Here is a 26,654-nt window from a genome sequence, read left to right as displayed (position 1 = left end):
GTGGTCTGCACACTGAGATCTTCTGTCAGGATGTGTTTTTTTAAAAAAATATTTATTAACTTTTAGAGAGAGAGGAAGGGAGGGAGAGGGAGAGAAACATCAATGTGTAGTTGCATCTTGCAGGCCCCCTACTGGGGACCTGGCCCACAACCTAGGCATGTGCCCTGATTAGGAATTGAACCAGCAACCCTTTGGTTCACAGGCCGGCACTCAATCCACTGAGCCACACCAACCGGGACCAGTCAGGGTGTTTTGAAGCAGGAATGGGGAGGATGATTCACCCCTGATTCTGCTGGTTATAGAGGTCAGAAGAGGCGTTAAGTCACAGAGCTGGGGCCAGAGGCGGGTCGGCTTAGGACTCCCCGCTAAGCTACAAGGGCTCTAGCCCAGACAGCAAGCGGAGCAGGCCCGCAGGGAGGCCCGCACCAGCTCCCTCCCTGTGGCCCCGCCCACAGCGTGCGTACTTCGGGGCTTTGCGTTAGCCAGATCAGAATTGCCGCCTTCGCCTTCGTTCACCTAGCTTGCTCTTTTTTTGTTTACTACTAGTAACAACAACGACAAACACTTTTGCAGCATGCACTGTGTGCTAGGCAATGTTTTGGCACTTTGGAAATACCAACGTACTCAACGGCCCTGGCCGGGCAGCTCCGTTGGTTAGGGCATCGGCCCACACACCAAGGTTTTGGGTTCAATCCCCGGTCAGGACATGCACAAGAAGCAACCAATGACTGCATAAATGAGTGGAACAAGAAATCAATCTCTCTCTCTCTCTCTCTAAAATCAATAAAGAAAAAAAGTTATTCAACATTATGTGGTGTTATTGTGATTCCCGTTTTACAAAAGGGGAAACTGAGTCTTAGTAACTTAACCTAGGTATGTCCCAGCTAGCAAGTGACAGGCCTGCTTCTAACCACTGGTCTATGCTGTCCCCAAATGCGTCCCCTTGTTTCCCAGGAGGAAGCATGGAATGGGGGCCTGGGAACCGAGAGCCCAGGCAGGGGAGGGGTGAGCCAGGTGGCCTCACAGAAGGGCTTCCCAGCCCCGTTCTCAGCTGCCCTCTGCCCCAGGGCATCTCCCCTGTTCTTGCTGCTCCTTTGTCTCTGGTTGAAGTTGGCTTCCTGCGCACTGTCCCTCTGCAGTGAGAGGCGCCAGGAGGAAGCAGCCCTGCCCCCGGCCCAGCCGCAGTCCACCCAGAGTGGTGCCCACCCTCACCCTCTGTCCCGAGGAAGCAGGGCCGGGCCCTGGGATATCAATTGCCTCGTTGCCCAGACCTCGAAACTTTCACGGGAAATCGACCGAAGGGTTTTTGAGCTGGTGGGGGACGCAATCAGGGCTGAGGGACTTGGGTGTCTGCTTGGGAGTGGCCCCAAGCTGGTTCCTTTGCCCTGACCCGGGAGAGCCAGTGTGGCACCGTGGTAGGGGCAGAGCTCAGGAATCACCCTGGGTTCAAGCCGGCCTCTCCCTGCGACTGGCTATGGCAGGAAGCTCCAAGGGCCCCACTTTCCCCTTTGTATACAGCCGTGCTGATTCAATGAGGAAGCGGATATAAGGCACCTTCATCATCCTCCTGGGATGCAGCAGGTGCTCAGTGATGGGGGAGGGGAAGGACGTGGCACCTGCCAGGACAGGCTGGCCAGACGGGGGGTGATGGAGAGCTGTCCAGAGGATGCTGTGTCACCCCAGGGCGGAGATGCCCGTCTGCTGGCCTGGGGTTTCATGAGAGGAGAGAGGAGGACCTGTAAGCAAGGCCCTGGGGGGTGGCCCGCTGCTAAATAGCTAAGTCCCTTGTGATGTGTCCCTCCTCCATGGCCACCGTGAGTGTGCGCACGTGTGTAGGCCGGTCTTGTGGGACTGAATCCTTAGCCTATGGAACATGACGTCACCTCAGAGTAGACGGTGTCAAAACAGAGTTGAATTCGTGGGCTTCCCACTGGTGTCCAAGAACTGTTTGTTGGTGGTGGGGACCTCCAGTCCCTGCCATGTTAGAATTGGGTCTGGGACCCCCATTTGTCTGCCTACCCTAGAACCCTGCCACCCAGTGGTCCCAAGGTTTTTTCAGATTTCAAATCCTTATGAAAAGCTGCTGAAAATCATGGCCCCTCTCCCCAGGAACTGCTTTATGAGGACGCTCTTGCATGCAATTCCATTGGGTTCCTGGATGTCCCCTGGGTTCACCCCAGACTCTTAGGGTGCATTGAAAGGCTGTTGGGGTCCTACCACTGGCTTCCCTGCATTGAGATTCTGACCCCAAAACCAACCTCAAAGGCAGGGGAGGGACGCAAGATTCCGAACCGCAAGATTCCGAACCGCTGGGGCCTCGGAAGACATGCTCCCACCACGGCTTGTTCAAAGTCTGCTTTGAAGTGGTTTCTATTTTGTCTTGACCACCACCTAAGTACTATTTTCAAGTTTACTCTTTGCCATTTAAATCCGCTTCTTTGTCCTAAACGCACGGCTCCTTTTGGGGGGCATTCAGCAAGGACCGGCTTTCTTGCCTCCCTCGGTGACTCTCCTCTGTAGGATGGCTCATTCACGAGGCCAGTGTCCTTCAGAACAGTTGCGTCCTGTGGTTTTGTGGCCTCCCTCTCTTCTGCGTGAAGGGCCTTAGCTTGCGAGAGCTGGTGCAAGTCATGGGTGGGTGGAATTATCTGCAGAGGATGGGAAGGCAGAGCCACGCCCGGGCTCCACGTGGCAGGCTCTAGGCATCTTGAGACGAGGCAGGGCCTCCCGAAAGATGAGCATGCAGATAAATCCCCTTTGGCCAATGAGCGGGGATGGTGCCGAGCACCCCGCACCGAGGTGCCCGCTGCCCTTAGACCTTAGCGCCAAGGTGTGACAACCAGGAGGGAGGCCGTGACTGGATACAGTTTCACACGGAGAATGGCCCTTGTGATACCTGGTACGCAGCCGAATTGGTCATGAAGGGATGGGTGAGCCTTGCCCTGCATGGGTGGCTCGTCGCTTGGAGCATCATCCTGTACTCCAGAAGTTGGTGGGTTTGATTCCCAGTCAGGGCACAGACCTAGGTTGCGGGTTTGATCTCCAGTCGGGGCGTGTACGGGAGGCAACCGATCAATGTTTCTCTCTTACATCGATGTTTCTCTCTCTCCCCATCTCCCCCTTACTCTCTAAAATCAATTCACACACCCTTGGGTGAAGATGTTAAAAAGGGGGATGAGCTGCGGGCTGAGACTTCTCTGGCTCCACCGCCCGGACTCTGGGATCAAGGAAGTTAGCATGTGATTAATTACATACAGCCTTGCCCTTGGTTCCGCCAGGTCTGCCCACCTCTGGTGGGATCATTTTTATAGAGGATCCCTCCAGGCCTCTGTGACTTCTGTTTGCATTTCTACCCAACTAAAGAGCCAGTTCTTGGACTTCCTTTCATTTATGTTGTCAAGACGGATGTTGACCTGAACAGGCCCCAGGACCCGTTCCAGTGGACTTGAGCCTTCCCACCGCAGCCTTGCGTCACACTCCCTAACAGAAGGCGCCGGGGACCCCTCCTATCCTGGGTCGTCATGAGACTGCCTTACGGGGCAGGGTGGGGTCTTGATAAAATGGGCATAAATCATGCATTAAAAACCAGGCCTCATGCCCTGAAGATTTGTTAGAAGCAGTTTTTGGTGGTGGTTAAAAGTGGGTCCCAGCCCTGTTTCTGCCACTGACTGTGTAGCTTTGGGGAAGTCATGGGCCTCAGTTTCCTTGTGGAGATGGTGATAATACCTCTCAGGGGGGCTGTTTCGAGGACTTAATAAAATTTTGCAAAGCTCCAGGTATTTACTGCTGCGTTAAAAACTACATCAAACCTCGAGGTATAGAGCAACATTGCTTAATTATGCCCACAGATTCTGTGGGCCAGGACCTGAGACAGGGCTCGGCAGGACAGCTTGGCTGGGCTCTGGGATGCCCGGGGTCAGCTGGGAAGACTCTCAAAGGGCTGCCGATAATTTGAACAGTTGGAGGGCTGGAATCATCTAGAGATTTCTTCATTCAAGTCTAGCTGCCTGGGTGGGGTTGGCTCAGAGGTGGGGCTCAGGAGGGACTGTCCACCTGAGGGCCGACACCTGGCCTCTCTTTCTGGCTGAGGCTTCATCACAGTGTGGCAGCGTCAGGTAGTCACAGTTCCTTCCCGATGGGCGGAGCCCGGAGCGCTTGGTTCCAAACCAGGCGGAAGCCGCATGGCCTTTTAGGACCTAACTTCTCAAGGCACCCAGCGTCATTTCTGCTGTTCTCTGTCTGTCTTTCTGTCAAAGAAGTCGCAAGTCCACCCGATTTAAGGGGCGGGGGGACATAAATGGCACCTCTCAATGGGCCAGATGTTAAAGAATTGGTCTCCATGGTTTGAAACCTGCACAGTAAGCGCAAACATTTAGCACGATGGCTGCTCTCCCTGGAGTCCGGGCCGGACAACGTCCGCTGCTGCTCCCTCCGCTGCAGCCGCCTGCGTCGTGGGTACTTGGTTGTAGGGACTCTCAGGCGCGGGTATTTACCGCAGGGACACTGACTGCGACATGTGGGCGCTAATCCCACTGTGTGGCCCCAACCAGGCCCCGGCCCCGTCTTCACTAAAGGATCTCTAGGGCTCAGCTCTGTGACTGTGCCGAGTCGGATACTGCCACCTTCATCTTCTCACCGTCTTCAAATTTGGCCCCACCTCTAAAAAATTTCCTAGCCCTTAGTTCAATTTTCTTGCCCTCCATGGCTTCTCACACACACGGAGAGGTTTCATTCACAGGGCGATGATTGGAGATCAGTGTTGTGAGTTACCGGGGATTTTCCAGGAGCAATGCCCTGTTGTGCTGGGCGCCCTCCTTCTCCCTTACTCTCATTCTCTCCCAGTAGGTATTCACAACTGATCTTTCCAGCAAACAGAGGGGTATCTTTTCTTCTCTAAAAGATACAAAGAAGTCTAAGACGTGGGGTCCTCCCACGAGGGTCCCTCCCCAGAACTGGAAACTAAGGCTCAGAGCAAGTGGTGGCGGGACACCGTGTGTGACCGGGGCTCCGCGGCGAAGTCCCCATGAGCAGCCCCCGCCGACTGCCCCTTCCCTCTCCGGCCCACGGGCGGGCACCTCTCTCAGGAGTGACCGGGACACTCATCCACACCCAGCTCTATCGAACGCCAGGGCTCCCAGCCTCGCCTTGCCTGGGAGCGTGCCCACAGCCGCGGTGGCTTTGAGGCAGACACTTACGAGAACGAGCATTCCAACAGGAGCATCATTTTTTTTTTTTCTCTGTCCTCTCCCAGGTCACAAACTCCAGAAACTTCTATTAAGGCAGACTTTGGGTCTACCCTAGGAAAATCGGTGGAAGGAAGGAAAGGAGGGAGGAAGGTAGGGAGGGAGGAAGGAAGGAGGGGAGGGAGGAAGGGAGGAAGGAAGCTCCCAACTCTAATTAACATTGCTTTTCAACTACAGATGAGCCATGTTTTGCGTTAACTGGGGGTGAGCGTCTCAAAGGTTAATGAACATGTGTGAAGATGGCAGGGTAACGGGACCAGACACCCCTGTCATTAGGCTCCCTGTCCTTGTGCCTGAGAGTGACAAGGTCAAGGGGGCATGGTGTGCCTAACTATGGAAACTGTCTCTGCTCTTCGAGGGGGATTATTTTCCAGGGTCCTCCTGTTTTTGCGAATAGAATTAAAAACAAACATTTAACTGTTTGTTTTATCTTATTATTTTCTTCCTATAGCCTTCCTAGCCTTGTCCCTACTCAGTGTCTTATCTGAGCACACGTGCAAATGCTATAGGGGAGGAATAATAATTTCCCCTCTACCCCTCTAGGTTCTTGGCTGAAACCCTCTTATAATAAAAAGACAGAGTAACAGGAAGAAAAAAAAAGATTTTAATTACATATGAAAGTACGGGAGCCCCACAAAGATAGGAGATTCAAAGTGACCAGAGCAGGAAGTGTTTGCACTTTTTAGACAAAGAAACAATAAATGTGCAAAGGGTTGCTGAGACAAATGGGTTTGAGCTAGGGGTAGGAAAGTGGAAGTAACAAGGTTTGTTTATGCAGTGTTTTCACCCTAGATTTCCTGTCTCGAGTGATAAGAATGGATCCCACCCTGCTGGTATGGTGAGGGCACCTTCACATGGGACATTTGTCTCCTGCTTTCAGGGGGACAAAGGAGGCTCAGAGGTCCTTCTCGCACAGGCTGTTTCCCAACTACTTTTAATTAAAAATAATATGCCACAGTGCCATATTTTGGGGTGACATATTCTGACCCCCTACAATGCTGAGTGCCAGAGTTGAGTAGGAAGAGCCGGTCTATTCCAGGACGATGGGTGGTTGGGATATGGGTGGGCAGTGGGAGAAACTGACATTTCAGTCCCCACAGTGAGTACCTGGAAGTGTCAGGAGAGGGAGAAGGAGTGGCTCCTAAAGAAAACAAACTTCCCTCTTACTTGTTGAATGTAGCAAGGGCTTGGGGGCGGGGGGCGGGGTGGAGTGGGGGTGGGGTGGGTGGCGGGGGAGGGCGAGCAGGCCCCTCAGGCTTCCCACCTGGTGCTGGGGAACTTAGGAGAGGATCTCTCCATTGAGCATTAGCAAGTGGGGGGTGGGAATTTTAATATTTCTATTTACTCTGACTTTCTCGGTGGTGAAATGAATTTATCCAGTAAACAACCGTAGTCCTCCCCACCCCCCCCAGCTTATCCGCGTTTTCAATTACCCGCAGTCAACCTCAGTCTCAGAAATATTAAATGGAAATTTCCAGAAATAAACAGCTCATAAACGTTCAATGGCACACCCTTTTGAGGAGCATGATGAAACCTCACCCCACCTGCGATGTGAATCATCCTTTTGCCCACTGTATCCACTCCAGTTCTAGGGACTTTCCCGCAAGCATCGTTGCCACAAGCATTTTTGCTGCACACGTGTTCACCATATAACCGATGGGCCATGAGACAATTTTGCTATAAGATAAAATAAAGATAAACTGCATGACAGTTGGTATTTTTGTGTTTGGTTTCATTTCTCCATCAATGAATCAATCGACCACTGTAAAAAAGATAAAATAACAGGTTGACAGTTTGGTTTTTTGTTTGTTTGTTTGGTTTCCTTTCTCTATCGACGAAGTTCTCACCGTTACTCCCAGTTCTATATTGTATGTGACTCTTCGCTGGCCCGCACCATGGCCTGTACGCGCGCACAGAGACAAGAGGTGGCGAAGGTCTCAAATCGCATTTCTTCCCAAAAGTGGTGATTCCCCCAATAGTTGGTTTCTTATTTTTGAATTTTTATTTATTTGCTTATTTTTAGAGAGAGGGGAAAGGAGGGGGAGAGGGAGAGAAACATCTATCTCCTATGCGTCCTTTCCAAGGACTGAACCCACAACCCAGGCGTGTGCCCTGACTGGGAATCGAACCTGTGACCTTTGGCTTTGCAGGCTGACAAGTACCCGACCCACCCCGGTCAGGGCAGATTTGGTTTTTTCTTCTCTCTCTGCCACTGACTAGTTGCATGACATCAAGTCACTCGATCTCATTGTGTCTGTTTCCCACATGTGAGAGCAAACAGCATCTGCTCCATGCACCAGGCACTAGAGACTTTGTATCTGTTATTAATTCACTTCATTCTCCCCCACGTGTGATGTGTCTTTCTGGAATTTGTCGGTGTCCAGTACCTCGCTGCAGGACAGGCAGGATGACTTTTTGGGGCTTTGGCCTTTCCAAAGAAGCCTAGATTTTCTCTGGGCTCCAGAGGAACCAGAACCTGAGAGCCCCAATTTGAACCCCAAGCCAGGCCATGGGATCCCATTGCTGATGAGGACCATGTCTTTGAACTTGGCTTTCCTGCAGAGTCATGCTGGAGAGAAAGGGAAGTCCAAAGGACTGCGGCCCCAGGGAGAAGGCCGCCCGTGGCTGGCATGGGGGGAGGGGAACCACCCAGGCCTATCTGCTCCTTGAAAACTCTTCTTGGTGTCCTGGCACCGAAGGCCATTTTCCTTTCCTGGCTGGGGATAGTTAGGGATACCACGCCGGCCCAGCCAGCGTGGCTGTCCGAGAATCCTCAGTTTCTCTCCGCCCATCCAAGGTCCAGCTGGAATCCCAGCGGCCTATTTCTCATCCTGACAAACCCCAGCTCGGGGATCAAGGGCGGGCCAGCAGGGGGCCCAGGCGTTACCCCACCCCACTGAGTCAGGGCGCCCCAGCAGCCGTGGGATCATCTTCTGCTGCACCAGTCCCCTCCGCAGGCTGGGGACAGGAGGAGGAAGGGGAGGGCGAGAAGCCTGTGGGCTGAGCCCTGCGTTGGCCCCTGGGCCTCAATGGGTCTCACTGCGCTGTCGCCACCTACCGGCCGAGGCACCGCCCTCTCCGGAGGCCGGCTCTCGGGTGCACAGCCCCGCCCCGCTCCGCTGTGTTGGGTGGGTAGGTGAGGTTCGGCCTGTGGATGTGCTCGCGTGGGCGTGTGGTCTTGGTGAATGTGACATTATCTGAGTGCCAGTTTATATAATTGTGTGTGTATGTGGGTTGTGTCTTTGTGAAAGTGTGCACCTGTTTGTCTTTGGTCTCTGTGGCTGAGTGCGCCTGAGGGAGTCCGTGGCCGTGTGTCACCGTGTGTCAGTTTACACAATTGTGCCGGATTGTGTGTGAACGTGTGTGCGAGTGTGTTTTTCAGCGTGTCTGACTTCCGGGGAGGGAATACGTGGGGGGGGGGTTGCCTCCTCCGCCATGACAACCCCCTTTTTCTTAAGATGCCTAGGCTGCTGGGACCCCGGCGCTGACAGAGTTACTGGGTGCTGGGGGCGCGGGACCCCCCACGACCCGGTCACCTGGTCCTCTCCTCTCACGCTGCTGGCCGAGTTTTGCTCGTCGCCCTCCCCGCGTGCTGTGGGCGACGCTGGGGGCTCGGACGGGCGGGCCCTGCCTAGGGCGCCGCGCCTGGAGCACCTGAGAGCGGCGGGGACGCGCAGAGCAATTGGACCTCCGATCACTTTCTTCCACCCACGTCTGCTCTGCCCGGTGGGACCCTGAGGGGGTGGCTCTGAACCTCACACTCTGCTCCTCCTGTCGCTCTCCACTGTGGCAAGGGTTTAAATCCAGGGCTGTGACCCCAAAGTACATTTTGAGGGGACATGGGGCACTGCAAGGCAGGAAGCCTAAGGGTCCAGCAGCAAACAGAAGCAGTTCCCTTTCTCTGCCGCTACGAGGCGGTGCGCGTGCCTGCGGGCGGGCGTGTCTGCGTGGGAGTGCGGGTGAGGCCGAGTTCCCAGCCCTCGGAGCCTCAGTTTTCTCACTTACAACCCCAGGGGGACCGAGGTACCCCGTGCAGTGCGACGCCTGGGTAGCGACGGCAGCGCCAGGAGGAAATGCAGGGGTGACCGCGTTGGCGCTCGGGCACTGGGCCCACATGCACGCAGCCCATTGTAATGAAAAGATGTGTTAGTGAAAGTCCCGGGGAAACCCATTTATTTTCTAAATCCGACTTGTAAGGGGAACCCCGATGGGAAGGAAGGCCCAGAGGCTGGGAGAAAGCCCGCACGCTGGATTTGAGCCCAGAGCCCGGGACGGCCCGTCACTCGGGTGACCCCGGCTCTGGATCCGTGACAGGGTCCCGTGCCCCGCCCTTTCTGGTGATTCCCTGGGAACCCGGGAGCGGAAGCGGCTTGGCTGACGACCAGTCCTCGCTCACTCTGCAAATGGCACGTTCTATCCTTCCGTTACAAGGCGGGCAAAGGGCAGCGTGCGCACGCCGCCCGGGGTCCAGCGGCGGCGCGGAGGCTCCGGGATCCAACCCCGCGGGCCCGGCAGGTGCAGCCGGGATCGGGGAGGATTTGCCTCCGTGGCCTCTCCGTGCCTGGCTACGGCTTGCGCGCCTGCGCTTCGCCTGGCTGGTGCTGTGAGAATTTGGCGACGGTGCCCGCGCGGCGGCAGGTCCTGGCCCCGCCCGGGCCCCGGGGACGCCCCGCCCCCTGGCGCCGCCCGCGCCCGCTGATGTCCGGGCCCCGCCCCGGGCCGCGCCCCTCCGCCGAAGCCCCGCTCACCGGCTCCGCGCCGCGGGCCTGCCCTCAGGCCCCCGCGGGCTCCGCGCCGCCACCCGGAGACTTGCGTCCTCCCGCCGCTCGGGGACCCGCCCGCCGTGTCCCCTGGGCAACCGTCTCCAGGGAGACCGGGCCCCGCCCCCGGCACCGACACCCGGTACGGAGCCCACCTGTGTGCGCGCCTGTGGGGTCTCAGTACCCCCCGGGCGCACGCCTCGCCCCGCCCGGCGCGGGGCTTTGTCCGCCTGGGGCGCCCAGGGGTCCAGGGTGTGGGGGCTGGGGAGGCGCGCGCGTTCCCGCGGCCGACCGGACTCCTCCGGGGAGGCCGAGGCAGGGGGCCGCGCTCTGGTGTGGGCTGCTTCACGCTCTCTTGTCTGCATCTCATTGCATCCCTTTCATGCCTCCGGGGGAGGGGGGCCGGGAACTGGAGTGTCCCGCTGTCGCCCTTGATGGGGTGAGCAGGGCCCTGAGCCGTTCTGGGCAAGCTGTTTACTTGTCAGAGACCCAGCAGTGGCTACGCGCGTCCGCCCCTCCCCCTGCCCCCGATTCGGACGGAGCATCTCGCTCTCGGTCCTTGCCTAGCGTTGCCTCCCAAGCTTTGCCCTTGAACCCGAAGGGCTAGAGGGCGGCGGACCCAGATCCTGAGGTTCTAGCCAGCAGAGCAGAAGACCCACCTTTCTCCCGGGGAAGATCCTCCTCTCTGGCCGCCCTCTTGTGAATTCTGTCCCGGCTCCGCACTTCCTGACCTGAATTCCTGAGGATGAATTTCTCCATCGCCTTCGCTAACTCTTCCCTCCTTGGGCTGCACCATGCTTTCTGCTTGCTTTGTCTTTCCTTGACTTGAAAGTGTTTTCTCTACAATCATATCTCATTTCCCTGTGACTGAGCTGCTGTTTTGTTTTGGTTTTTGGTTTTTCTCTTTTTTGTCTCTTGTTAATTCCATTGATCATAAATGGAAGTTATTTCTTCCTCAGCTCTTGGCACTGACCTCCCATTTCTCTGGTGGCAGTGCCTTGGGAAGTCCTCAGCATCGTCCCCTGGATGCTGAGTGAAGGGACAGGTCTGCCGCACGTTCCTGGGCTCCTCCAGCAGGGTCCGTGGGGATACGTCCTTCCTGGCACAGGCTGACAGCGGGAAGAGTTTCAGCTTGTCCTTGGGAACTGAATCCTTGGAACCGATACCTTTTCCAGTGGCTTCCTAGCACTGGACTTTTTGTCTCATGGGGAAGCCAGTGTTCAAGTTTCCTGCTTCTCAGGACCCCTCCCCAGCCAGGCCCAGTGGGTTCCAGGCAGGAGACTCCCTGCTGTGGAGGCAGCTGTGCCCAGGGTCTGGGCGTAGGTGAAGGGCTGGTCCTGCTTCCTCTCTGGGGCCAGACTATTTCCAGCACCACCCTCTCCATGCTACCTTTTCACCTCCAGGAGCTGGGGTGCATCTTCCTTCATGGTGCAATTTGGGTCTTGAATGGGGACCTCAAGCCCAGGAACCTGCTTTTTGCAGCCATTCAATGGAACTCAAACCCAAGCTGGCTTAGATCTCTTATTTTGCTTTCGGAAACCAAACAAAACCAACAGACAACTCTAAAGATGATGTGAGTCATCTGCACGTATATACATTCCTGCCTCAGGCCCCGAAAGTGCTCCTGTGGTTTGCTTCAGTGCCACCAAAGAGCGGGGCTGCTTTGCCACAGAGGGCGAACCAGGCCCATCCGGCAGAGTGTGACCGGTTTGCAAAAAGGGACCCTGCGTGAAACAGTTGCTTTTAAGCTAAAGTTCTGTGAGAGAATGTGCAGAAGGTTTATGCAACTCTATTCATTTTTTCCTTTCTTTTCACTGTTTTTTTTTTTCCAGACAGATAAGGAGCTCTCAGAGTTGAGCAAGGGCGGAATGACGCTCGTTGATTCCAAAGCATCTTTAATCTGCCAGGCGGAGGGGCCCTTGCTGCTGGCCTTTCTTGAACCATTCCAGAGAGGTAGGCTGGGGAAGGAGACCAGTGGGTGCTGGGGGAAGAAGAGATGTCATTTTGCAGTTAGGTTGAAATCTGAAATTGGTCCTCCACCCTCCCCAACCATTCAGCCAGAGGAGGACCTCTCTGTAGGACTAGAGTTGGAAGGAAGAGAATGACCCAAATTTGTGCTAGGAGCCATGAGCGGGAAGTGAACTAGACCTCAGCTGGCTTCCCAAGGGAGGGAAACCGCTGCTCGGGAAAGGAAGGGCCGGCCCGGCCCGAGGAGCCCGGGAGCCCACTGTGAAGCTGCAGTGTTCGGTGTTTGACTTGCTCTGGTCACGGTGGAGTTGGGCCGGCCTGTTTGGGGGAGCAAAAGTAAAACACTCTTCCAAAGGAAGTGGGTTGAATTTTGATAACCCAGTATCCTTGCTTCTCAAGGAGTCTGTACTGGGGACGTTCTATTTCTCCAGTAAGTTGGCAGTCACTATATCAGTAAGAGAGAATGTTCCTCGGAGCTTCTAGAACATTAGCTTGGGAGATGACTGCAGCCCTTTCATTGAGTGAGTGAAGAAACTGAGCCAGAGGCTGCCATTGGCTGAGTGTCGGCTAGACACCCCTCTCTGGCCTCTTGGAGTGCCTGGGTGTGGTCAGCAAGCTCCTGGGTCCCCGGGCAAGTGGTCCCCTTTGCAAGCTCTGTGGGTATGTCTGTCTTCTGTGGGCACACAGCTCATTTCCTCCTTATCCAGACCTTGAATAGCCACCGTCATTTCAGGATGGAAAGGGGTTCAGGTTACAGAGTGGTGTCATCCTGGGAGGCCATCCCACCCCGTCAACCTCATTTTCTGCAGATCTTCATTGGTACTTTCCAAACTTGTTTGTTATGTGTAGCTCTCTTTGAAAAGATCAAAATATTCAGCAGAATGTTGACCCATAACGCAGGTGAAGACAGATAGCCACTGTGGCACAGAGAGGCTGGCCATGAACTCCGCGCCCCTGGCCCCTCCCGGCCCTGCCTCCCTCTGGAGGCCGCAGGTGCTTTCGGGGGACCCCAGGCCCGGGGGCACAGGTGAAGCCGTGGCTCCTGGTGGCCTGTTGTGGTGACTAGAGTTTCTTCTCCACACTTGTTTTCACTGTCTCGATTCTTGTTTCAGAAGATGCCTTTTAATAATAATTTTAACCCTCATATGTTCTTATTTATAAAAATACTTATTTACTGGCAAAATTTACAAAGTGCAAAAACAAAAAATTGCAAGCATCACTCTCCTTTAATCCCACTCCCCCCAACCATTGTTTCCTTGTGGGAATCCCCTCCCCCCCCCACCAGAGAGCCTTCTGTGTATGTTTTCGGACACCTGATTTTTATTTATTTTTTGTTAAGTATGATTATGGACTTCCGCAGAAATGTAACTGGTTGAATGAAATGTTTGTTTCTGCTCTTTCAAAAGCCCACTAAAATGAGAGTAAATCCTTAAGAAAATGGAAAGGATGAGAGAGAAGGAGGGGTGTGAGCAAAAAATGTTGAAAGATGGAGAACAGGTAGGGGAAAAGAAGCCCAGCAGAGCGCTGAGTGCCCCACGCTGTGGGGAAAGCAAGCTGACATGTCCACAGGACTGCCCGCACACGGGCTCAAGAATTGGGGGCCACAGAGTGTCTTACTGATGCTGGGGGGTAGAGGGTGGCGGAAAGCAGGAAGACGGGCGGGAAGGGTGTGTTAGAGCCGCAGACCCTCGCTGAGCCCGCTGAGCCCACAGAGCTCGGCGGCTCCCGGCTGCACCCCAGCGGAGGGCGCTGGGCTTTCTGCAGGCAGCCTTGGGCCCGCCTGGGGCAGGGAGGCTGGGAGGAGGCACAGGCTGAGGACAGGAGGGGTCAGTGTGAGTTGGGACATTGAGCGGTGGCACCCTCCCCTGGCTGGCTGCCTCCCAGAGCGTGGCAGCCTGGCCGATCCCCACCCTCCAGGCAGGGCCTTGAGCTTCTTTCTGAGAAAATTGACCTCATGAGAAAAGCGAGCCTCAGAGGCTGATATTGATTGAGGGGGACCCTGTTGGAAAGCTACGTTGCTACTTTGTCACTTCCCAGTGACACCTGTCAGCAACTGGTCCTGCCTGTGCACAGACAGCTCTGAGTGCCTGGCTCGTCAGGTTGCACGGGCAGCTGCAGAGCATCACACGGGGACGGAGCCTGGACCAGGAAGGACAGAGACCCGAACAAACAGAAGAAGGGATTACGAAGTCATCAATGTGGTTTGTTGTTTTTTTTTAAAGGAATATTCTTAAAATAGTAATAAGCTCTTCGGTATAAAACTAAGATGTTAATAGTGAAAATTTCAATAGGATAGAGCTGGAAGATTGAAAAATAAATCCTAGAAAAGATAAGAAAGTTGGAGAATCCGTTTGGGAGGCCCCATATCCATCTCAAAGGAGCTCAAGAGAAAGGGGAGAAAGAAATGGAATTTCTTTCCATTTCTCAGCACAATGAATAATAAAAGAAACACTACATAAAAGAAGGAGATGTACCACGGAACATTACCAAGAACTTTCAAAACTCCAGAGATAGAGAAAAGTTACAAAAAGCCAACAAAGAGGCCACATAGAGGAGATCAGAGAACGGAACTCACTGGACTCTACAAGAGCAACGCCAGAAGCTACAGGACGACGGAGCCACCCTCTCAAATTTCCACGGGAAATTAATTCCCAGCTCAGAACTCTGTACTTGTCATTCAAGCAAAATCATAGGATAAAGATATTTTTTAGACATGAATTTTCAAAATTTACCCTCCTTCCTTTGTATCCCTTTTCAAGGAAGATACTGGGAGGGTGTGCTCCACTAAAATGAGAAAGTAAACCAAGAAAGAGGAACAAGTGGTACAATGTGCAATTGTCCCTTGTTCTTAATTTGGTTCAAGTGCCAAATGGCTTTCTGTATTTCAGCTGCTATTTTACTTTGAGTCTTGGGAGTGGGGAGAGAAAAGTAAGCACCGGCCCCACCAGGGGAACGGAAAAGGATTCACTTTCAAGTCTCCCCAGTAGCTGGGACCTGTGACCTGTGGTCCATTTGTGAGATGCACTGATGTCAAGTTTTTGACAGAGGAGAGAGGGATGATGATGGGCTATACCCACGCAGCAGTGAGGGGCTGCAAGTTCAAGTTCTCGCCACAGAGGCGGCAGCGGTATAAGCCGACACCCAGTACGAAGTGGCCGTCAGATACGCAGTGTGGAGGCCACAGAGCGGGCTGCAGTTATGTTTCTTTTCTTGTCCAACTTTCTGTTTTTCCTGGACTTGACAGTTGCCTCATCTTTTTATTTGCTTTCTTTTCAGCATGCTAATCGCTGATCCTTCCTCAAACTCTCTAGCAGAACTATGAGCTCCTCACGGGGCAGCAAACGTGCCATAGGCCATCAGTTCCTCCCTGCTCTACCAGCGAGAGGTGGCCTCTTTATTTGCAGCCAAGCTCCCTGACCGGCGGAGAGAGGGTGAAAGGGATTCCGTGTGATGGCGGAGGGAAGTCCCAACGCTGCGGCCGTGCGGCTGGTCTGAGAGCAGGCAGCCCCACGCGGAGGAGGACGGCGGGCCCTGGGGGGGCAGCTCCAAGGGAAAAGCGGGGCTGGCGGGTGACCTGCCATATCTGCTGGGTTCTGAGGGTTTTATGGTCCTGCTGGAGAGTTTGGGGAGGCATTACACATTCGGACATGGAAAACAAAGATGATGAAAAGCGAGGCAACTATTAACTGCAGGAATAACAGAAAGTTGAACAAGAAAAGAAATACAATCACAGTATGCTGCGTGGCCTAGCTTTGAACAATATTTACACAGTCACAATGATGTAAGCACTGACGTCTGAGTAACGAGAAACGATCGCGTCGCTATATTCAGAAGCTGGGCAGGAGGGTGTGCACAGGTGTGCAGCTGTAGGGAAGCACAAATGTACCTTCTAAAGTAAGAACTTCAAAGCCGAAAGTCCAGAAATATCAGAATAAACCTATACTTTAGAAATGTGGAGATAAATATCCAAAGAAACAACTGAAATGGGGGGTAGTGTGTTTGGTTGTGGAGGTGAGGAGGCTGCAATTTTTTTTTATTTTTTTTTTTTTTTTGCTGCGAGCATTTTAGTTTTGAGTAATTTTAAAAATCACCTGCTTGTATAACTTTCATAGATACTAAAATGGTGAAGTCCTTATTGTGACATCCTTATGCACCCACAATACACCTGTTCTCATTTTCTCCATACTTTCTGAACTGCGTTGCCCACAGACATGTTGCCATGACCATGTATGTGCGTTCAGTGTCATTTAGCGTGGGCGGCATTCGCAGCGCTGTGTAGTGCGCGCGGGCACTCTCCCGATGACTGTGTTCGCTCTTTAAGTTAATGCTCGATCAGCCCTGGCCGCTGGGCTCATTTAGTTGGAGTGTCATCTCATAAGCAAAGGGTTGTGGGTTTGTTCCCCTGTCCCGGCACGTGATCGATGTTTTTCTCTCACATCTATGTTTCTCTCTCTCCCTTCCTCTCTCTCTAAAAGCAGTGGGGAAAAAATAAATGTCCTCGGGTGAGGATTTAAAAAAAACAGTTAAAGTGTGCTCAGTGACTTAGCCATTTCCTTATTATTTTAGATTTATCAGTTTCACAAACAATACCACAATGAATACCTTAGTGCATATAGCTTTTTTTTTTTTTTTTTAAACTTGGAATTGCTTCTTTATGGCAGTTCCCGAATTCCCCAAATTACCAGATGTGAGACCATGGGTTTTTCTCTTGATTTTGACGCGTAGTGCCACGGGCTCCACTTGGGTGGACGATGAACCGAACATCATGAGAGAGAGTGGGGACAGGCTTTTGGCAGCGCAGCTGACACACCTCCCCTGAGAGCAGCGGGGGTCAGGAGTCTCCCCGCCCCCCGCCCCCGCCCGCCCTGCCCCGCCCTGCCCCGCGTAAGACAGACCTTCCAGAGACTCACGCCCCCGCCCCCGCCTTGGGCATTCCTGCCCTTCGCTCCCCAGACCCTTTCTCTTCCGCGGCAGGAGCTGGGGGTGCCGCAGCCCTCCGGACAAGCCCTTCTGGCCTAGTCCTGGGCTTGGTGTCAGGATGTCCTACCTGCCTGGCCTGACTTCTGGACAGTCCCTTCCCATTCCCTTTCTGGACACGTGTCCCCATCCCCAGCTGACCACCGCCAGACAGTAGCTTTGCGTTAGAGGATGCCAGAGGGGCTGCTGCCGGATTCATCGGCCGTCGGCGAGGCCTCCCCGTCGCTGTGGCCTGCAGCTGCGGTGGAGGCCGCTTTCTGCCCGAAGGGCTGCGAAGGCCACCAGGCGTGCAGGAAGCTGTCTGACGGGGGCCTCCCCGAGAGCCACACTGCGGGGACCCCCATGAACGCTTTTGTATTTGGGGAGAATGGCACCTCTGTCCTAAAACTCCACCTGTTGGAGGCTCTGGACCGTTCACTTTTCCTTCTGGTTTGTAGCATCAGCTCTTTGTCAGGGAGGTTCTTGAGGACAGGAGACTTCAAGGTCCAAGTGCTGCAGTGCGTGGCCCCTGTAGAATGCGGGGGCTGGGGCCTGTGGGGGTCTGGGGGGCGCCGCGCGTCCCCCGCCGATCCGCCCTTCCCCAGGCCCTGGCCCAGTGCCTTTCCCTCCTCCGTTCTGCCTCCTGCCTCCCGCTTCCCTCACCACAGCTGGAGCACCTTCTGTATAGAGTGCACAGTCAGGCCGCGTCCACCTCCTGCTTAACGCCCTCCAAGGACTCCCCAAGGCGGACACGACACCGGGCCTCCTTCCCAGGGGCCGCCCTGCCCAGTCAGCGCCCCCGCCCCCTCCCGCCCCCCGCAGACCCCTGCCACGCTTCCCTGATCTCAGGGCCTTTGCACTTCCCATGCCTGCTGCCTGGAACCCTGGGTCATGGAGCCTTTCTGGGTCCTTCTCCTCAGGGGGGCGCCAGCTCCAGGGTGGTCTCTCACCTGGGACCCCTGCCTGACAAGGGCATGCTCCCTGCCGGCTCGTGTTTGTTACAGTCCAGCTCTTTTACTGTCTCAAACTGCCCCGCGTACCCATCGTCCTTTTCCTCGTCTTGATTTCCCCTGTTGGGCTCAAAACTCGGTGAGAGCAGGGATGGGGCCGCCACATCCCGACGCTCAGACCAGCGTTTGCCGAGTGAATGAGTGCCCAGGACGCGGGGCCTGCAGCCTCCGGGAACAAAGGGACCCCTCCACGTCCTTTTCCCCAGGTCTCCCGGGGGATGTGGGAGCTGCAGGGTCTCTGGGCTTTCCCTGGCAGCCAGAGTCGGGGGGAGCTGGTTTCTAGAATGCTCCTTGGGGGTACATGTGCCCGAGCCCCACTGGGAAGTGAGTGCTCTGGCGAAGCGGCTTTGACTCCGTTTCTGAAGTGCCCGCCTGGGTCCTGCTCCCACGGAAGCTGGGCCGTAGGAGGAGTATCCGTTTCGTTCCCCGGGGGAGGCTGCCGGGGACACAGAGCGCCTGATTAGAAGGACTCTGAGGCTGGGAAGTACCTGAAAATAAGCCCCGGTCAAGGGGCCCAGTGTGGACTCTGCTCCGTTCAGCACCATGGGTCCTGTCCCTTGTCACTGTGGCTGCTGGTCTGGGATCCTCCCAGCCTGGGTGGATGGCAGATACTTGGACTATGTGTAGGACCCCCTTCCAGAAGTTTCTGAGGCTCCTTCTCTTGGGCTTTTGGGGTTGTCACTTTCAGTTCTGAAATCCAGGCATTGGGCAGATGTTTTGTCCCAGAATTAACAAGCGTGTCTCTCTACAGGTTTGTGGGAATGGCCCGGGGTGGGGGCAGCCGGGGGCCTTTATGCTCTAGCTCTGGAGTAACTTCTGGAGGCACAGGGCATGTTTTGCCTGGGGCACCCTCAGGGAGGAGGATGTTTATCGCTTAGATAAACAGGACACACTTCTCCTTTCCCTGCTGCCTGTCCCCTGAACAGAGCCTGCGGAGGGTGTGACTCATGTGTTCCCTTTGGAAGCCGTTCCCCAGGACATGTGACTGAGGCACCAAAAAGCCTGGCTCTACTTTGACAAAGGCTGGGCGGCGGCCCCTGGAGAGAGCGTCAGCCACGTCTGCCGCTGGGCTCAGGAGACGTCGGCGCGGAGCCCAGCTCCCAGCCCCAGGTCCATGCAGCTTCCAAAGGAATGAAAGGAATTTTTTTAGCAGGTCTGCCAGCCCAGGGGCTAGAGAAGGGCTGCAGCCTCATTCCCAGCCTAGAGGGAGTGCTTGTGACTCAGGCTATGACATCCTTCTTAGAAATAAATGCAGGCGCCCGGGGCTGCTGGCGGGGAGGGCAGTGGGGGCCCAAGTACTTTCACTGAGAGGCTTGGAGGGACGCTGCTGGCTGCTGAGGACTCAGGCTGGACCCTCAGACGTGCTCAGCGGGAGCCGCTGGCCTTCGGCCTCGGCCCGGAGAGAGTGCGCCTGACTGAGAAGGACCCGCGAAGGGATGCCAGGTCCCGTGCGGGGACCAGGGACCCGCAGCCGGCGCTGCTGTGCCGTCCCACGGCTGCTCCTGCGCACTGCGCTGCGCTGGCTGGAGGTGGGCGGTGAAAGGAGGTGAGCTCCCTCCTGTCCAGTTTTCTTCTGATGTTCTGTCAGCGGTTCAGATGTGGACAGACAGACGTGTGCCTCCAGATTCTGGATGATTCAGAGCAAAGGAGGGTCGGTTACCCATGGTTTGCCTTTGCCTTGAGGGTGGTCCTGGCCCTCTCTTACCCTCTGTCTCTAGGCCACCTCATCTGTCCCCACGGACCCCAGAGACCTCTCCCCCAAGCTCCAAACGGGGGACCTTACCCTGTGGCGGTCTTCACGGGGACGCTCCGTCTGGAGCATCCTGTGGGCTCAGCGTACCAGACTTTGGTCTAAAAACCGTGTTGTGTGGAGAAGATCCAGAGGCCCTGGAGCCCCTGTCGCGCAGAGAGCTGTCAGATGACCAACTCCGCGTGACTCAAAGGCGGCGCAAAGGGCAGGGTGGCTCCTGGGGGCGGGCCAGTTCCTGAGGAAAAAACTCTCTAAATGCGAGGAGCTTCCCCAAATGGAATGTGTTGTGGCGTTAATGGAAATAGGTCATTTCAGGGACAAGTGACCAAAACCCCAGCTCAAACGACTCTTAAGTTAAAAGAGAAGAAAAACAGGGGGCATTTATTGGCTGATTGAGCTAAAAGGCCCAAACTGAAGCAGGGAGAGAGTCCAGCTTCAGGCGTGGCTGGATCCAGGAAATCAGCGGCATCTTCAGGAGCCGCTGGTACTGGCCGCGCTGAACTCCGCTTTCCTTTGCGCTGGCCTCTCCTCAGGTTCCACCCCATGAGCGCAGCCGATGGTCACCAGCAGCTCTAGGTAGTTAGTCTGTGTTTTCTGTTCTCCCAGGGGGAAGTCCAGATGTCAAAACCCATTGTGCTGACTTGACATCCACACGCACATTCTGGAAGCACTGTAAAGATAACGCACAATGATTGGCTGAGCCTACAGGCTGTTCCTGCTTCTAATCCAATCCCGACGGCCAGGGGCATTCAGGGCGCTGATTGGCTGGGCTTGGGTCTCAGGCCAGGAGCAAAGTCAACTCCTCTGAACCACTTGGGCTGAGGATGTGCTGAGTTAGTGAAAAGTCCCCAGCTTCCAGATCAAGAAACCCCAAATTCCCTGCACCCAGAAGTCCCTAAGCCCTTGTCCTCCGGGGTAACTGCTCTCCCCCAGGGGTAAGCCCGAGCCCGAGCCCGTTCTCTGTGTAATGAAGTCATGAGCATGTCCTGTCCTGTGCCTGACTTCATTTGCTCAGCTTTGTATTTGTGAGATTCATTTATATTGCTCTGGGTATTTGTAGCTCATTCTTATTGCTCCATAACATGCCACTGGGAGCGGATACAATTTATTTTTCCATTCAACTGCTGATGCGCACTTGGGAAGCTTCCAGTGGGGGCCATCATGAATGGGGACCCTGCAGACGCTCCTGGACTTGTTTCTGGAAAAGTGCTTGTATGTCTGTTAGGTCCACCCAGGAGGGAGCTGCTCGGTCATAGGGCATAGTCGATACTGTCAAACAGTTTCCCAAAGCGGTTGTGGCAATTTGAGTTCTTGGAGCAGGTTCCATGTCCCTGGCTTGGCTGGCCTCTGGGCTCCCCACATACCGCAGGGTGATGAACATGGGCTTCATAGGCAGTTGGGGCTTGCAGGTGGCTGCACCCTGGGTCCTGGGCCCCCACTTTCTCCTGTCCCGTGTCCCGTATTTCACTGTGTGCTGCCCATGCTGTCCGGAGCCTCTTCCCATTTTGGGAATGAGTGTTTTACACCGAAGCACTTCCCTGCCTTCCAGATGGGTGCGAGTGATCCAGGCTGCATTTCCGTGGTGCCCAGAGGTGGGGCCCGGGCGGGGGAGGGGCACCTGTGTCTTGGGTCCCTGTTTGTCCTGTCGGTCATCTCAGCCGCAGGAGTGAAGAGCCTCAGGTGCTCCTGACTTCTTGAGCTCAGCCAGCCTACGGGCAGCATTGTAAGCTGGCTCTCCAGGATTCCTGACGAGCCCCAACATTTTGAATAAAAAAAAAACCTTCGGCCTGGCCATTCTCAGAAAGAGGAACCCGAAGTAGGATGTGGTTTTACAATCAGAGGATGGGGATCTCGGCAGTGGTGTCAGGGCGGTGGCGGGCGGTGTGCACGCCAGGCCTCTCCCAGCAGCTCTGCCTCCAGCGCGGGGCGACGCTGGGCCCTTCCGGCACGGCCACCGGGGCGTCTGTCTCCCACTCAGCATTTCCTTTTAACTGTTTTTAAAAGTCATTTAAATCTAGAAGGATGTGACTTTAGGTTGGGGAAGTATTTTTCTAAAGAATAAAAATCAGCCCTGGCTGGCGTGGCTCACGTGGTCCTGGAGACCGAAAAGTTGCGGGTTGGATTCCCAGGCAGGGCACATGCCCAGGTCACATGTTTGATCCCTGGTTAGGGCGCGTATGAGAAGGCAACTGATCGGCATTTCTCTCCCACATCGATGTTTCTGTCTCCCTCCCCCCACCCTCCTTCTTCTCTCTCTAAAAGTAATGAAAAAATGTCCTTGGGTGAGGATTTAAAAAAAAGAGTAAAAATCATAAAACATAAAGGAAAAAAGATTGATAAATTTGCTGCATCAACAGTAAAAACTTCTACTCATGAAGAAAAAAAACCCCACTATAAACAAGGTGAAAAGATAACTCCAACTAGGAGATAATTTCCAACTCATTTAATCAACAAAAGAATCCGCTCTAGAGAATACGAAGAAACTCTGCAAGCTAACAAGAAAAAAGACGAATAACTCCACAGAAAAAGGGGTGAAGTTTATAAGCAGGCTCTTTGGAGAAGACAAAGCTTTTATGGAAAACTAGGGAAATGCAAATTAAAATAACAAGAGCATTTTATTTCATTTCATTTATTTTATCTTATTATGCCTGTCTGATTGGCATAAATGAGGCAGTTTGACAGCACTGTTTTCAAGAGGGAGGAGGAGGATTAAGTGTTGCTGTCGCTGGTGGCCGCCGCCATGCTCCTTTGGTAAAGGTGCTGCTGTGGGCGTACCTGCCACAGGCTCTCCTTCTGACCTGACACCTCCACACCGAGCGAGCACCCTGGACCCATGCTGTCCAGGAGCCACCAGCTGGCCTGCTGGCCACACACCGCTCGGGAGCACCTAACTCGGGAGGGTAGGACTGAGGAATGGAACTTGTAAACATTTTATTTAATTTTAATTCATTTCGGTGTAAGAATGAATACTTAAATTCATTTATTTGAAAACTTTTGAAAGCATATTTGGGGCAACTTGAGTCTATGAGCCTACTTTTTTACCAGTCAAGTGTATGAAATCCACTTAGAGATGAAAATCTATTGTGTGAATTGTAGAATACAGACCAGATTTCAAAATAATAGGAAAAAGAATGTAAAATATAGCTCCTTCGTCATTTTTCTATATTGACAACATCAAAATGAGCATGTTTTGGATATAGTAGGTTAAATAAAATATATTAATTTTATCTATGCCTTTTTTTTTTTTTTAATGTGGCTACCGGTAACTTTACACTCCGCATGTGGTTCACACTATATTTCTCTTGGAGAATATTCATCCCGGACTCTGGCGCACACAAGGGGAGGCCAGCAAGAATATACATTGTAGCATTGTTTGTAATAACGAGTTTCAGAAACAGACCTTGAGGTTCATCAACAAGAGAAGGGGTAAATTAATTGTTTATTTAGGTAGTGAAATACCAGGAGAGTTAAAATGAATGAACTAGAGCTACAAGTGTCAAAATGGATTGAATGTGAAGGATATCAGCAAGTTGCAGAAGACTCACTAGTCATACAAAATTTGAAAGCATGCAAAAATAGTAGGAATTATTTGTGGATATGTATTAGTATAATACAAGTATGAAAACGTCCGTGGAGCCCTGGCCAGGTGGCCCCGTGGGTCGGGCATCGTGCCGTACCGGAAGGGCGCAGGTGAACTAGAAGATTGTGAGTCCAATCACCAGTCAGGACACATGCGTAGGTTGTGGGTTTGATCCCTGGTCGGGGTGCCCGCAGGAGGCAACGGTCGATGTTTCTCTCTCACATCAGTGTTTCTCTTTCTCTCTCTAAAATCAATAAGCATATCCTTGGATAAGGATTTTTTAAAAAACTGGTGGATATTATAAACAACCAGGATGCAGGTGGTGGTAACCTAAAGCTGGGGGGGGGGAAGACACGGGGGGGACCTTTAATTGTGTCTGTAACATTTTGTTACTTCCTGGGGAGTGGGTAAGACTGGAGGGGGGCGTTTGGTATGACTGAGATGTTTCAACAAGTCGACCTGGATTTGTTGAAAGAAGTGACCTGGAAGGGGTCTGCCGGTGTCTTGAACTTGGGCCACTGCTGTGAGGGATGCAGACACAATAGCTGTTGTGATGGCAGGTCCCTCGGGCGAGCCAGCGACCTGGGGCAGTAGGCGCCCCAAGCCACGCCAGGCAGGAGAAGGCCCGGGGGAGGCCAGCGTTGGGTGCCCGGACTCCATCCTGAGCCTTCTGCTGTCGACGGTCCTGCCTCCTGTTCTCCACAGGGACCTTCCAAAGGACTCGCCCAGCGCACCCGCGGCGGCTGATGGTGCCTTCGCTTCCTTTTCAGGACAACCAGCGTCTGAGAAGTGAGATAGCAGGATGCCCCCGGGGGTGGACTGCCCCATGGAATTCTGGACCAGCGAGGAGAGTCAGAACGTGGCAGTTGACTTCCTGCTGCCCACTGGGGTCTACCTGAACTTCTCCGTGTCCCGAAATGCCAACCTCAGCACCATCAAGAAGGTATGATCTTGACCTTAAAACTAGTCCTTAGAGTTTGGAATGCAAACAGGCAGAGACACTCAGACTCACAGGGGTCGTTTCTCAGATTTGAGATCCCCGGGTACGAATTTTAAAAGCTATCAATAATATCCAAGAATTGTTTTTAAAAACTCGCAGTTAGCCCCGGCTGACGTGGCTCCATTGGCTGGGCATCATCCTGCAAACCGAAAGGTTGCTGGTTCGATTCCCAGTCGGAGCACATGCCTGGGTTACAGGGTCTGTGCTCAGCCCCACGTCGGGGCGCTGGCAGAAGGCAGAAGGCAGCCAGCCTATGTTTCTCTCTCACATCGATGTTTCCCTTCCTCCCTCCTTTCCCCTCTCTAAAATAAAATTTAAAAAAGTTAAAAAACAACAAAGGACCTTGCAGTTAGAGTCCGCCTGGCATTCCGAACTCGGCTTCCCCACATGGCGTGCGTGGTCCAGGGGAGGGCTCCGTGTGTGGCTCCCTGAGGCGTGCATTCTCTCAGTGAGTGCGCCCGTCCCTGTCAGCGAAGAGCCTTGCTGGCCGTTTGCCTTTAGAGCTGTTGTCCTGGTAAATGTCTCTGGAAATAGTTGTTGGTTTGGTTTGTCATGAGCGTAGGTTCGTGATGTCGTCTTTCCTATAAGCCAGCCGGGCACCTGCTCGGCCAGCTGCCTGCGGAGCAGCCTGGCACCAAGGAATAGACAAGTCACACACAGTAACAGTGCTATTCACTCAGCTTTTATTGAATGAAGGGTCACTCAAAGGAGAACATCAACATGCATCAATGTCCAACTCACACACTAACAATCTAAGAGGGACTATAACACCCACACACAGAGCAATCAATGGGGGATAACGAACCCGAGTCCCAGAGCCTCAGCCCGCGGGTTCAGGAGGCAGCCCAGTGGGCAAGGGGTTGTCGGCGTCTTGCAGGGAAGGGTCTCCGGAGCCAGGTGGGCGGCGGGGCAGGCGAAGTCCTCCGTCCAGCAGGGGCAGGGCCTCCGGCAGCCGATGCCAAGGGAGAGCGGCGTGGCGTGGAGCAGCGCCCTGGGGCGTGGAGCGCGGCTGTCTCTGCAGGGGTCTGGGGCCCGCCTCGGTTATACCTTGGGAGTGGTGGGCTCCACCGTTCTGGGCCTTTTCAATGAACGTCTAGGTACCCTTGATGCCAAGTGTGGGATTTTCCCAGGGGCCATGGGTAGTACATGGCAGCTCTGCTTGACACGCCTGCTAGCAAGTGTGGAACTTCCCCAGGAGCCTGTCTGTGGGTGGTCCCGCTCTGCAGACACGGCTGTTCTGACCATGTGGGCAGATATCTTAGGTGTGTGTCTCCTTGCCAGATGTGCTTACTTTGACTTGGGTAATTTTCTTCTTGAACCAAAGTGCCACGGCTGGCTGACCGCCATTTTAGTTGGCATAAGGGCCTCCACTTGGTTTTATGGGCTTTATGCCGCCTTCATCCGACCCCTGCCGTTTTATCGCCCTGCTCTCCACGTTGTTGAATAATTACCAGGGGAAGTGACTGAGTCAAAAGATTAGACACCTGGATAGCATTTCATAGTGACTGGCTTGTTCCACTTACAATGTTTGAAATGTAATGGGTCATCCCATAGGGCAAGACCTTAAGTCAGAATTTTAAAAGCTGTATTTCAGAGAAGGAAAAAAAAAGAGAGAAGCAGTGGACCATCCGTGAAGGTTTTTTGTTTGTTTTAATCCTCCCTTCCTGGGAGATTTCTTTAGAAATTACATTTTTTTTTTCTATTTCGAAAGTAATATGGGGGTGGGAGGAAAGCCCTGGCTGGTGTGGCTCAGTGGATTGAGTGCCAGCCTGTGACCCAAAGGGTCGCCAGTTTGCCTCCCAGTCAGGGCACGTGCCTGGTTGTGGGCCAGGCCCCCAGTAGGTGGCACTTGAGAGGCAACTGCACATTGATATTTCTCTCCCTCTCTTTCTCCCTCCTTTCCCTTCTCTAAAAATAAATAAAATCTTTAAAAAAGAAAAGCAATATGGACACACTGAAATTTAGCAACCTAAGGAAGAGTAGAAGAAAAAATTACCTATGATCCAGCTATGGGAGAGGACCACAGTTAACTGTTTTCTGTTTTATATACAATATAGTATTTTTTGTGTGTGATAAATGCTGAGTATGAACTTTTTTTTTTTTTTTTTTTTTCTCAGAGTTTCTTATCCTCACAGATTTCAGCACAGGTCTGTGAAAAGGTTCTCATCACAGAAATGAGTATGAACTTTTATATCCCTTTATTTCAGAGTTAACGTGATGACATCTTTTTCATGTTATTAACTTATAGGTAAATAGCATTTTACGGTTAATCTTATTTTTCCGCGTAGAGAGCTGAACACGCGCATATTCACTTTCAAACACGGCACAGATGTAAAATGTGTGGGTCACAGCAGTCTCCCCTCGCGGCCGTTCTCCTGCAAGTTCTT

The 26,654-nt window shown here is 53.6% G+C and overlaps 1 protein-coding gene and 1 non-coding gene across 5 annotated transcripts in view; one reads left to right on the top strand and one right to left on the bottom strand.

Moving 5' to 3' along the window:
- PIK3CD (phosphatidylinositol-4,5-bisphosphate 3-kinase catalytic subunit delta) overlaps positions 1 to 26,654 on the top strand; it is a 45,991-nt gene that overhangs the window by 8,094 nt on the left and 11,243 nt on the right. For 3 of the 4 annotated variants that reach the window (XM_054579789.1, XM_054579788.1, XM_054579786.1), the window contains exons 1-3: positions 10,046 to 10,145; positions 11,836 to 11,956; positions 24,038 to 24,210. In XM_054579789.1, coding sequence (XP_054435764.1) covers positions 24,070 to 24,210 — 141 coding nt within the window. In that variant the 5' untranslated portion in view covers positions 10,046 to 10,145; positions 11,836 to 11,956; positions 24,038 to 24,069. Of the gene's footprint in view, positions 1 to 10,045; positions 10,146 to 11,835; positions 11,957 to 24,037; positions 24,211 to 26,654 lie in introns of those variants that run through there. The other variant, XM_054579787.1, reaches the window with a different exon arrangement.
- On the bottom strand, positions 26,375 to 26,443 carry LOC129075694 (small nucleolar RNA SNORD25). Its single transcript, XR_008529670.1, has one exon. It is a non-coding gene; the product is annotated as a small nucleolar RNA SNORD25 (small nucleolar RNA).

Source organism: Pteronotus mesoamericanus, unplaced genomic scaffold, assembly GCF_021234165.1.
Source record: "Pteronotus mesoamericanus isolate MK-2021 breed Mesoamerican mustached bat unplaced genomic scaffold, CSHL_Meso_final contig_557, whole genome shotgun sequence".
In the NCBI taxonomy this organism is placed as follows: Eukaryota; Metazoa; Chordata; class Mammalia; order Chiroptera; family Mormoopidae; genus Pteronotus; species Pteronotus mesoamericanus.
The sequence above is the reverse complement of the archived record's forward strand: the minus strand, read 5'-3'. Positions and strand labels throughout refer to the sequence as shown.